General features: G+C 42.2%; 1 protein-coding gene across 1 annotated transcript in view; it reads right to left on the bottom strand.

Annotated features, from left to right (window-relative positions):
• The window catches only part of grid2 (glutamate receptor, ionotropic, delta 2), a gene marked incomplete at its 5' end in the record, with an annotated part of 464,751 nt that overhangs the window by 183,766 nt on the left and 268,148 nt on the right, over positions 1–12,837 (bottom strand). The window contains one exon of the mRNA XM_084550704.1: positions 4,101–4,306. Coding sequence (XP_084406830.1) covers positions 4,101–4,306 — 206 coding nt within the window. The remainder of the gene's footprint in view (positions 1–4,100; positions 4,307–12,837) is intronic.

Here is a 12,837-nt window from a genome sequence, read left to right as displayed (position 1 = left end):
GCCAGACACCACAGGACACCTTCAGAAGGCCCATGTCCATTCTCTGATGAGTCAAAACTGTTTTGGGGGCACAAGAGAGACCTACACAATATTGGGAAGGCGGTTTTAATGTTATGCCTGATGGGTGTAGATACAAGCAACAGAAATTCTTCTCATTTAGTGTAAATTCATTTCTGTAGACCTTTGCGACAAAACTGTGGAGTGGTATATGTAGATTAAAGCAAGGGTATGATGCCATTTTAAAGTATTTTTCTAAAGTTGGGTGTACGGTCAAACTGAGCAGCAAATCAAATAGAGTCTTTGTCTGGGAGGCGATCAAGAGCCCACCCGTTTCAGACGTCCTCCGCAGAGACCGACAAACCTGTCTGTAGGGCCTACGAGTAAAAGACATATGGCAGCCCACTTGATGTTTGCCAAACAGCTTTTAAAGGACTCTCAGAGCACAGCAGGAAAATAAATAATTCTCTGGTTCAATGAGACTAAAATTTTACTCTTTGGGCAGAATTCCAAACACATGTTTGGCAAACATCAGTCACTGCTCATCACCTGGCTTTTTTCACCCGCCACCGCTATCACACATTCTCAGGTTTGGGTTAAAACAATACTGACATTGTATTTTTGTTGCTTTGTAATTATTCCCTGTGTCCGTACAGGCCAGGGAAAAATTCCTTCTTAATGCAATTCCAATCCGTGTTCAGAGCAAAAATAAATGAGCCAAGGGCTTTACCAGTCCAAGTTAGAATAATCATGTGGGTATTTACCAATGTTACAGAAGAAAATTGTTTTGTGTTTCACTAGCAATCTCACGGTGGCCAGAATGGACAGTAACGCCAATCACAGAGACAAAACAAAACAACTGTTTTAGTGCATGTCTTGGCAGCAGGTTTATTGAAGACATAATGGTGGAAAAAAGTACATGTAAAGTATCATTTAAGATGGGAGAAGGCTAAACCTCCCTGCACTCTTAATCTCTATGGACCCACATTATCTGATCACACTCCTCATGCGACTTTCTTTACCCTTTCAGCGGGGCTCGTAATTTTGAAACGGCTTCTGGTTCACATCTATCATCAGGGCCTAATGCATCTGGATGGGAGGTGCTTTCTCTGACAAATAACTTTACAAATAACCGGCAGAGGGAAAACAAGATCATGCTCATCTCTTTCCCTCTCCCCAAGTCTCTCCGCCCGTCTGTGTGTCTTTCAAACCCTCGTATTGGTCCCTCTCTCCCTCCCTTACCGGCACTGCCAGGTAGCGAGAGAGAGAAAGAGAGAGACATCTGTGATCATCAATCTTATCCACCAATCTTTACCATCTCCCGACACTTCATCTCAGAAAGCCCTCTCCACTTGATGTCTGACTAAATTTGATTAAATGACTGCTTTGTCAACCGCCCCAAAGGAAAGAGAGAGAAACTCCGGAAAACTAATCTCACACACGAGAATGGAGGCTGGCACTTCCATATTGTATAATAGCTAACGCAATTTCCAAAAACTATCGCGGATCAGCTGTCCTGGTGAGAAATAATAAGCATGCATTCTGCCATCAGGGTCCATTTTGGGTCCTTACACTTATAGTGTTTTATGTGAGGCTTTTTTCCCCTTTTGCAGTCACGACACTTGTTTTGGGAGTTCAGTGAGATAAATAACGTGTAAAAGACTTGTATGTTAAAAGATGGTCATTATTAAGACAGGCAATGCCAGAACTCAAGTCACCTCCCTTTTTTTTTTCTCACTTGTAAAGTACTTTTGATAATGAGGGTCGAGGTGAATGGAGAGAAGGTGAGGAATGGACTATGGGAAATATGATGTACAACTATAAGAACACTGATTGGTATTTACAAAGATGTAGTCGATAACAAAATCAGAAAGGACTTTAAAATAACATGAAGGAAGTGTAACTGTATATATTATACATCTAAAAAAATAAAAAAAAAGCTCTACACAGCGTGATAAAATTCAATAAAGACTGGGTTTGTTTGCAGCCTTAGATATTAGTATGACTCGCCTCTATTCTGCCGTTTCCATCCATACACCAGATGATCTCATATTTGTTTCCCCACTCACCTAAATCACCACTCACCAGACAAACCCACCAGTTTCCCATTTTCAACAGTATTTATACAAACCCACATCCACCTGCCTTCTGTCTTTCATGTGTCGGGCTCCCCATCGTACCACCTTGCCTGCTGTCTATTCTTCTACCTACTTGTTTGTCCTCTGTGTGTTTAGATAATCCATCGTGTTCCCCCAACCCATCTGTGACTGTTCTCAGCAGGTAAACCGGAGGTTAAAACTCAATTATGAAGAAAAACTATCACAGAAAATAACCCTCAAGCCCCGGGGGGCATCCATACTTGCTGTGTTTGGGCTGAATGTGCAAATAGGCAGTTGACCTATTAGTCAAAACAACTTAACAGACACTGGTGTGAGTTTGCTTTGGATTCTCTTCACAAAAAAAACAAACAAAAAAAAACACTCAAAGCAGTCTTTACGATGCCCTTAAGACGGGCTGCAAGACCGACAGAGAGTCCCAACCCTTAATGTTTCAAAGCTGCACTAAAAAAATCTACAACTATACGCACACAGTCATAGAAACACTGTTACACAAAAACACTGACACTAATACATTCACAGTGACACAATAACCCCCCATTTTCACCCCCTCCCTGTCACGCCTCCAACCAAATTAGATTGTGATTGCTCTTTCCGAGGTCACTTTTAATTAAACCGGGATGAGAACATGACACACGGGATTAAGCCCATCCAATCCACTTCAAATTATGAATTCATAACTAATGCTGGCGCCTATTGCTTTCAACCATGACCCCCGTATCATTTATGTATAAAAGCAAAAAGGAACTCCTCTAATTGTCTTCTTATGCAGAGATAAAGAGGGAGATGATGAGAGGGGCGGGGAAGTGTGTGTGTGTGTGTTTGGTGTGGAAAGGATACAGCTGTAACACATGCAAGGGGCTAAATTAATTCTAATGTATATATTCAGTTTGAATGTAGGTTGTTTAAAATTAATACTGACATGAATATATATTAAGGGGGGAGAGAGGGAGGGGGTGAGAGACCAGAAGAGCTGGAAGAAACTGGATAATGCTTTCCTATATCCATGCCATGTGCAAGTGGTTCTTTGGAGCTGAAAACTGAAGCTCACACTTCACTGAAGCTGGTTGGTGGCCTCACAGGTTGCTAGCACTCGCATCATCTCCACACCATAAATTTTGATTGAACTTGGCAGTTCCTGACTTAGGCGGAGTCAGGAACCGACAATATGGCGATGGCCGGCGCCACCCACACTGAGCTTCAAAACCACTTCTCACAAAACCTATGGGTGACATCAAGGAGTCTTTATATACCGCCAGTGGTGGGTTGTATACAAGACAGTTGTACACTTCATCTGCGGTGATGTAAAAATCTGTATACCTGCATGTAATACGCAGAGTTTAAACCGATCAGCAGCAAAACCGCTCGTAACACTGACCATCTTGTGACAATGCAATGTTCTGCTGGGAAACCTTTGGACCTGGCATTCATGTGGATGTTACTTAGACATGTACCACCCACCTAGACCAGACCAGTCACCCCCACCCCATAGCAATGACACTCCTTGATGGCAGCAGCCATCCCCAACAGGATGCAGCCTGACACAGGCACACACACAAAAACATGAAGAACAGCACAAGGTGTTGACCTTGCCTCCAAATTCACTTGATCCCAAACTGATCAAGTTTCTGTGGGATGCAGTGGAACAAGCCTGATCCACAGAGGCCCCTCCCCTCAACCCATAGCAAAATCCTGTTGTCAGACACCACAGGACACCCTCAGAAGGCCCATGCCCAGATGCACAAGGGAGACCTACACAATATTAAGAATGTGGTCATAATGTTACGCCTGATCGGTGTATATGTGCTAACGTTCACTTCGATGAAGACAAAGAAATCTGAACTAAGCTCCCCAAGTCTTTTCCATCTCTGTGTCAGAACGCCTGTCACAAACTGACAACAGCTTGAAGTGCAATTTCTGGTATTTTACGCCTCATTAACTAAAAAAAAAAAAAATAAATATAGGGCCAAAAACCTGCTTCCTTACCTCAGTGATAAAAGCCTTGGCAGTGGCTGGGCTCATGAACAGCACGGCTCTGCGTAGCGTATCCCTATAGCGATGCAGCTCCTCCACGCGCATTGTTCTGAACAGACTTGTGATCATCATGTTAATATTGGATTCCACCTTCTGAAGGGATACGTCCATTCCCTGCTGAGAGGTCCGGTCGAGGAAATCCTCAATACCACGGATATCTGAAACAAAAAAATAAATAAATAAATTGATATATGGATATAACAGTACATATATATATATATTTGGCTCTAGGGCGAATACACAGTGCATATTCTGCAGGAAGAATAATGAAAAAGTTGATACTATTGAGGAAAGGGCAACAGATAAATATATTGCTCATACACACAGATTGAGCACAAATATTAAGACCCTCGCTGATGATTTTACACCATTTTCTCTGTAGCAGCTGATGGGTTATCTCTCCGCATGAATAGGTTCGGTAAACATCCCAATTCGTCAGCTCTTACTGGCAGTCTTACTGCTCTCGGTGCGTTTGTGTTCCTCAAATCATGTCACCACTGAACAACTTTCTTTCTGGAAATTTGAACGCACCAGTCATTCAGCTGACGTGCCCGCTCTCAAACGCACGCAAGCAGACATGGAAAGTCATGAAAAACAAAAGCATATGGTGGTGAGTCATCACAAGTGGGAGGCTTGTTTTTTTATTTTTTATATTTTTGGTCCATTGATGGAGATACTTTGGTTTATTGATGCGTGTGTCTTCATGCAGCATGTGTTTATGCTGTATAGTGGACTGACTGCGTCTACGCCAACTAATTTTGGGAACATATTTCTGTATATTTTGTGTGCTTGCCCACATGTATGTGCATTTTTAACCATACATAAAATCAAATCTTCTTTTTAGTATTGTTTCTAGTCCTCATAAAGTATATATCCTTGAACTTTTTTTTTCTGTTAATCCACACTTCCTCTCAGTCAAACCATTCATTATTATAACACTGCGGTCTCTGCTAAGCTGACAACACTCGGCTTTTGCTAGTGCCAAATCAAAATAATAGGTATTATTTAAAGATTTCAATTTATTTATTTTTTTTAGTTTAAAAAAGATCGAAGGTTAATAACTCCATTTATATGATTGAAATATATTTTGGTTCAGTGTTATCCCTTCATTCAGGTGCGCGTTGAATATTTGTGCTGTGTGAATAGGCCGCATTAGTCAAAAACTCTCCCATTTTTGCTGAATCCAGTACATGATCCGGGAAACTAAGAGCACAAATAGCTCAGTGTTAAGAGTTTTTGATTAAAGCATCAGCCCCGGTAATTATCACCATTGAGAGTTATTTTTCCACGATAACAAAACCAGGATGCTGAAGTCAGTATTGTTACTGCCTGAACTCTTCTATTTTTAATGAGCTACATTGCAGGTCAAGGTAATCCTAATTAAAGCACTTTGGTTGAGACCACTGCTAATGATGTCAAAGTATGTGTGTAGTTATGTGGAGCAACAACCTAATGATCTATTTGATATGGAAAATGGATGACACCGCCGTCATTGCCATCTGAGCAATTAGCTGGATTGATTAGACTTGTTAAGGGCCACAGGGCTGGGGCGATGATGTGATTTCATCACTGCCAAATTTTGGAGGTTTAACAACGCATTATGAGGAGGCACACTAGGCAATAACATTAATTCTGAACTAAAAGTAATTTAGAAAGAGGGGAAACTGAATACTCTACACACACACACACATTCTAACAATACCAAGCAGGCTGTGAGTTCAGAGGGTTAAGAAAGAAAAAAAAACTTTTAACAGCTTTTGTATGTGTGTGTGTCACATACTACATCAACACCTTTTCAAATTAAGATGGCACACTGTCAGTCTTTGTGCAACAACAACATGACACAGCCGGGGAAAACATCACATAAAAGTAAAAGTGTACTGTGTTTGGAAAGCTGAACTCTTCCTCTTACAACTTCATTTCCTGTCCCAGACGTGTACACAGGGAGCAGCGGCACAGACATGCACTAAACATGTGCAGAGCTCCAGAAGACAGCAGATGGGCCCCCAGTGTTTACGGTGGTGTTTTAAATTAGAACAGATCTGTCTGTCTCTGCATGCGACATGCGCATTAATGCAGATGTGAATGTCTTGTTGTGTTTTCCCCATACGCGAGCATGTGCCAAGCATTAGTGCCGCAAAATAATTACATAATTTAGAAATAACACAGTCTCTTCGTGGGCTATTTGTGTGCGACGGCGATGATGAGAAAGGGTGGATGAGCGTACACACAGGCAGCGAGAGGGCATCTTTAAACAAAAATTCTCTGACTTGTCCGTGACCGGCGTGCTGCAAAGTCAGGACAGCATGTGAATGGGGCAAATACGAAGCTGTCATGTACTCGAGGGTGTAGGAACAAAAACCCTCACTCATTTATCACCAAAATAAAATCTCGGAGCTGTAGTTTATCATGGCTGTGCCTTTCATCCCAGTGAACTCACATTTGCATTCACTTACTCACTCCTATTCTCATCAATAAACATCAGAGTAAATATAGTCAGAAAGATGTATTATTGTGCATGCACACACACGCGCGCGCGCGCGCGCACACACACTACACACACTGTAATTTCCTCCGTCTAAGCAGATTTAAGCCTACTTCTTAAATCTCCATATTTATCACGAAACAACCGCTGCCGTTTATAATCCTTGGTTCAAAGCTTCATAATCATTTTACACTGTCTGATTTATGTTCTCTGTGGAAGGAAAGTTAGTTTGTAGATCTACAGAATTGAAAAGCTTTATCAAGACATAATCCACAGCTGCCTATTGTTATGAATAACATTTTTTTGTTTTTTAAATTACAAATGAATGTAGTTACGCTGGTGCAATTTCACCAACATGTACTCATCAATCAGCCCAAGTTTCTGTAAACTTCGCCCGTGTTTGTGGCATTGCACCTGTTCATCTGACTGTCATTTTGTTTCTGTCTGCCTGGAGGGTCATCCTGACTTTACTTGCCATCAACAATCCATTCTCCACACCAGCTTATAGTACAGGTTCTGTGTCCAATGCATTTGCCGTGCTTCACTCTGTGAAGAGCTTAAAGAACAAACTCAACTGTCTGCCCTCATACAGCTCATTCAAACGCACTGCATCAAATACTGAACCATGCAAATAATTTGCCTGGGGCAATATATATGTGAGAAATATATATGGGCTATAAACCGCCATTAAATACTTTATCTGAACACTGCAGGAAAACACATACAAAGCCAATATAATAATGAGATGTAGCTAGACATGTACACAAGTTGCAGATTTTAGTGGTGATGTGAAGGAATTACACATACTGTGCTGTATATTCATTCATTCATTCATTCATCTTCTGTAACCGCTTGTCCTGTGAAGGGTCACAGGGGGGCTGGAGCCTATCCCAGCTGTCATCGGGGGAGAGGCGGGGTACACCCTGGACAGGTCTCCAGTCTATCGCAGGGCTAACACAGAGAGACAGACAACCATTCACACTCACATGCACACTTATGGTCAATCTAAAATCACAAGCATGTCTTTGGACAGTGGGAGGAAGCCGGAGTACCCGGAGAGAACCCACGCAGACACAGGGAGAACATGCAAACTCCACACAGAAAGGCCCAGTCGACCCATGGATTCAAACCCGGGATCTTCTCACTATGAAGAATCAGTGCTAACCACCTCTCCACTGTGCCGCCCCTGTACTGTATAGTGTATGAATATTTTATGAGCACCAGTTAGAAAAAAATACATGTTAAAAAGTCACCGACATATGCTTGTTCAATTTTACACAGTTGCAATCAAAAAACCTCCTCATTCCTGAGATCAAAGTTTGGTTGAGTCCCTGCCTCCCGCTGCTCAAAGGACAAGGCTCGAGCATGTACCTCCCTGCTGCTGAGCGGATCACTGACTGTCAGCTACTTTCCGTCAAGGAGCTTCAGGATGAAAAAGTCAAGAGAAACTGCCACCGACCTTGCCCACCCATGGAAACCATCTGTTTGAGAACCATTCCTCTGGGAGACAGTACCGGCCCATTAACACCATGATCACCCATCACCTCAACAGCTTTTCCTCCAAGCACTGTCACCTTACTCAACCACTCCCCCTGAGTCTCCCATGCAAAGACATATTGTGCATTCCCATAGTCCCAAGCCTCTTTATCTAATAGAGATGACTGTGTTACTGCTGCCATGTTATCCACTGGCTCCTGAGTGGTTTTTGCAAGATTGACTTTTGGAGTGCTTGTAAGCCCATATATATAAGTCACTTCAGGTCAACTTTTGTTTAGTGTAGCATCCATACTTTTTGCAACATTATTTGTTGTTATGTTTCGTAATAAAGAACATAACACAGATTGAAATGATACAACCAATGATAGAATAAAGCTCCAGCCATGTTTCCATTAAGGACAGGGAAGCACACACTGTATATGTTCACATTAGGCATACTGAGTGTACTTGGTGTACTTCCCTATTACCTTGCAGTATAGGCTACTGTGCGTCACTGCTTTTCAGGAGTTACACAAGCGCAACTGAAATGTATTTTGCAAAGAGAAGTCATTGACTACAATAGGATCCATAATTCTTTTTAAAACAAGGTTAAAGCTTGTATGGCAAATGGTTTTGTGTACATCCCTTGCCCCCCATTTGTCAGGCTCCCGTTCTTCCCCCTGCATCCCATCTATTCCCCAAGTCCCTGGCTCAAAGTGAAAGCTAGAGTTAATGTAGTGTAGCAGCCAAAGGCACGCAGGGATTCCACCTGCATGTTCCGAACTGCTCAGTGGTACTCTGTCTGTGTTTCCTCCCCTGCTTACCTCTCCCTCACCCTGGCTTTTCATCTGAAACTTCCCTCAGTTTGCTTTTTTGTTCTCCCAGGCCAAATCTCATGTTGGGAGTGCATGAAGTCCAAGCTGTGTATTCTACTTTGAGATGCGGACTCTGTGTCATGTTTAATGTCAGTCAATTCCACTCTGGAGACCAGTGCTTGCATCTCATCAGACATCCTGACAAACTGTACCCTCCTATAAGAGCAATAACTTGTGATTGTTCTCTTGCCTCATCTAGGCAGTTGCTTGAAGGGTGAGTACAATGGACTCATAGCGAACTTTGTCACATGGTACAGTCACCTGGAATATCAGCAAAAGCAAAGAGAGTGGTCCTCTGGAGGACTACAACAGGAACAGGAGGCAACAGAGAGAAAGTGAATAGCGTGAACTTCTATTAGACATTTGTGCAAGGTTTTGTGCCTGCGAGGTGTTCGAGGTCACAGTGGCCTTGACCTCTAAATAAGTTCATCCCTGAGTCTAAGTGAACATTTCTGCCAAATACGAAGTAATTTGCTCCTGGCGATATCACACTCATCAGAATGGGACGGATAGACAACCCGGAAAACATAATGCCTCCAGCCACAGCTGCTGTGGAGCCCAAAGGCGTAATAAATTATGGGATGGCTTAATGAAACAGTTGCTGATGTCTGCACTAAGAACATCCTTTGGGTAGCTAGAAGGATAGTTGGGGAGGAAAAGAAATTTAGGAACTTTGCACTGCGGAGAAGTGAAATGGACTAACAGTCTTAAAGGAGGTGTTAACACGTCCGATGATGTGCCCCGCAGTGTGGGGGAAAAGGAAAAGCATCAAACATCAGGAAACGAGATTAAGCCCACGCACCTCCTTGGCTCACTATCAGAGCCTCCCTGTTGTCATGTCCCCCTCCTGTGGCCTCCTTTCGCTCCCTTTGAATTCCAAATCTTCCTCACCTTCAAATAATAAATACTTGACTCTAACAGTCCACCTTAACTTTGCGTCTGCCTTTACAGCTTCAGGCCTTTCTCCTCCTTCCCATTTGTTTTATCTCAAACCCATTCTCCCCGCAGACATTTGAAAGTTTGGACATACATCTATTGTTAGAATGCTTTTGTAGGGTATTCAAGCTTAAAATGTAGTAACTTCAGAAAGAGGCTCTGTCCGTCCATGCATCCATCCATCACAACAGCTTGACTGAGCTACAGGACCTAGCAGGCTTTTCCCAATGATTGGTGCTTGCTCTCCGGCCGGGAGTGATGCTTGATTGCCCATTGTCCATATCATAATGTGAGTTCTTCGCTGCCATGGAATCCAGTCTCACGTAGATTAGTTTCACTCGCTGGTAAGACAAGCTGAGCAAGTGGGGTAGGTGTGACCTTGTATCTCTTTTCTGCCCATTTAATGCCAGACTGAGGTCTTACAAGACAAATTGGACAGAGACCAACGAGAGCAGAAGAGTAAAATTCCAATAGATGATGGCTTAGGCTTTGGCAGTACTCAAGTATTGGCAAGGAGCAGTAATTATCAGTTGAATTACCTTTAATGCCAAAAAAAAAAAAATCACTTTTTTTTTTTTACAGGACTGGATAACAGTAGATAATATTACTATTATTATTACCTCAATCCATGGAAGTAAACATCCTTTAGAAAGGCCCCAATATTTGCAACTAAAACTAATTTACAGGTGGGCGATATCAAAAGGGAAAAAGATCAATACAGAAATGGATTTCTGCTTGACCTCAAGCTCAGTTTTGTTTTGCTGTTAGGCCAACATCTGCTTTGCTTTGTCTTTCCCCTCAGCCATTAATTCTGGCTATCCTTTTACCTGCCCCAGGCATTTCACTGTTGTAAGACTCACAAGCATTGGTTCTTATATAATATGGATTGAGCCTCGAAACTGAATGCTGGAGACATTCCCGTGTGTAGGTTGAACCTGTGGCTGAAACTGTTCAAACGACTGCCCTAGGGATCTGAACCTAAAGTGGGGAAGTTTACCCATATGGGAAACAAACGCTTTAAGCCCTAAAGCATCAGCAGCCTACCCGACTGCCTATTGCTCTCAAAAATCTTCTATTCCTTTAGATAGAAGTGTCTATCTCTATCAGCCACACTATGCTTTATTTTCCTCCCTTTCTTGCCCTTGTTCATCCTTTTTTGCCTCAAAGCCCCGGGCTTCACATATCCACAATCCCCACAGAGAGCTTAACCAACAACTGTAAAAAACCAACACTCCATAAAAAAGGCTTTGCACCTTTTAGGAGTGCATCACCTTCCCTATCTCCCCAAATCATCTCTGACTTTTAATCCCCCCCCCACGCCCCTCACATTCTCTCCTCTGCCTTTCATATACCTTACGTGTCTAAACTTTTCTCCACTTTTCTCTGAGCTCCATTCTTTCTTCTTTACTTCCTATTTTAAGGATTTGTTTGATCTTCACCCTCCTACGCCTTAAACTGCGGTGGCACCGTCTCGGTTGCTCTGACTATTTGTAGAGTGCTCAGTCGGACTAAAAGGTTTCAGACAGATGCACATTTTCATCAAAAACAAATGTCCTGGGATTCTAACCTCAAGTGACCACTGAATGAATCTGTGCTACTGCCAGAGACATGGGTTTGGTAGGTCAGCACCAGTCGATAACACTCGTTGAAAATAAAAAATGACCTGGGAGGATGCAGACTAATTAGCATTGGCCTGGTGATTCCAGGCTACAATGCAACTACAATTGAGGGCATTCCCCAATATACTATGCAACATAATATGACGATAAAGAGATGTTTAAATGGACCCTAATATTTAGCATGACTTGGATTTGTAAAATGAGTTAACCAAACACTCTGCTGGGTTATCTCTATCTTGATGGCTCTGACATCTATCAAAATCCTTAAAGTAAGTTTCACATGTTTGCCTTTATATTAAAAAAAAAAAAGTTTATTGGGTTTTGTCAAATAAAAATAAGAAGTATATCATACTTTCTTATTCTTGATTCTTGATGATCAGAGCTCTCTCTGCTGCGCTTTGGTTTACCTCTACTTCTCTCCAGCTCAACTTTTTTATTGCTATGTCTTTAGCAATAAATGTCCCCTCCAGTGACCTCCAAGGATGTAAACTACCGCTCTGGGGTCACAGGAATTTGTAAAAAGGTTTTTATACACTTTCTAGCTCTTTTTGTATTCGTCTTTTTTTTTTTTTTTTGACTGACTGCCTTTTACTGCGCCCCACCAAATCTGCTATGCTTTCAGATCTCTGTCCCTATCCCCTCACTGCTTTAGTGTTTCTGTTTTCGCTTATGCTTTCACAATCTCTTATATCTTTTTTCTGACTTGCCCCCTGTCTCCTGCTGAGTAAAATTGTTCAAAGTAAGACATGACCTCACCGTATAGCTTGTAGTTCTTTGATGTCTGGCTCATGGGTGTACCTGTTTGCCTGCATCTGTCTCAGTTTGCCTTTTTCATCAACTTTCCCATGCCTTTCTTTGCATAGCCTTTATGTATTTTCACCCCTACCTTCACCTACTGCCTGCCTTTGCCGTAACAGCATCTCTGGGCTTCATTAGTGTTAAAAACGAAATCCATCCATCCATCCATCCATACATCTGGGTCTTTGTTAGCCAGTAATTAACATTTTTTGCCTGGTAAAAATGATGAAAATCTGGTAAATGAAAAACTTGCCAGTCAGAATGTCCAATACCAAACATGAAGGAAACAAAACGGCTGCAACTGTTTCTTCTGGGTTAGATTTAGCGGCAGTGATGATGATGAGCCTCAGTTATGGAGGTTTAACATCTGGAACAGCTTGCAAATTTCTTATTTATTCAGGCTACACTACACACAGACTTGAAGTTGCCAGTGTGGGCTTCTCTCTGCGGAATCTATTTAATATGGCACTGTGACACTGTCTGGAAAAGGAGAGAGAGAG

This window comes from Chelon labrosus (genome assembly GCF_963514085.1).
Source record: "Chelon labrosus genome assembly, chromosome: 9".
NCBI classification, from domain to species: Eukaryota; Metazoa; Chordata; class Actinopteri; order Mugiliformes; family Mugilidae; genus Chelon; species Chelon labrosus.
Note: the sequence above shows the minus strand (reverse complement) of the source record. Positions and strands in the feature narration are given on the sequence as shown.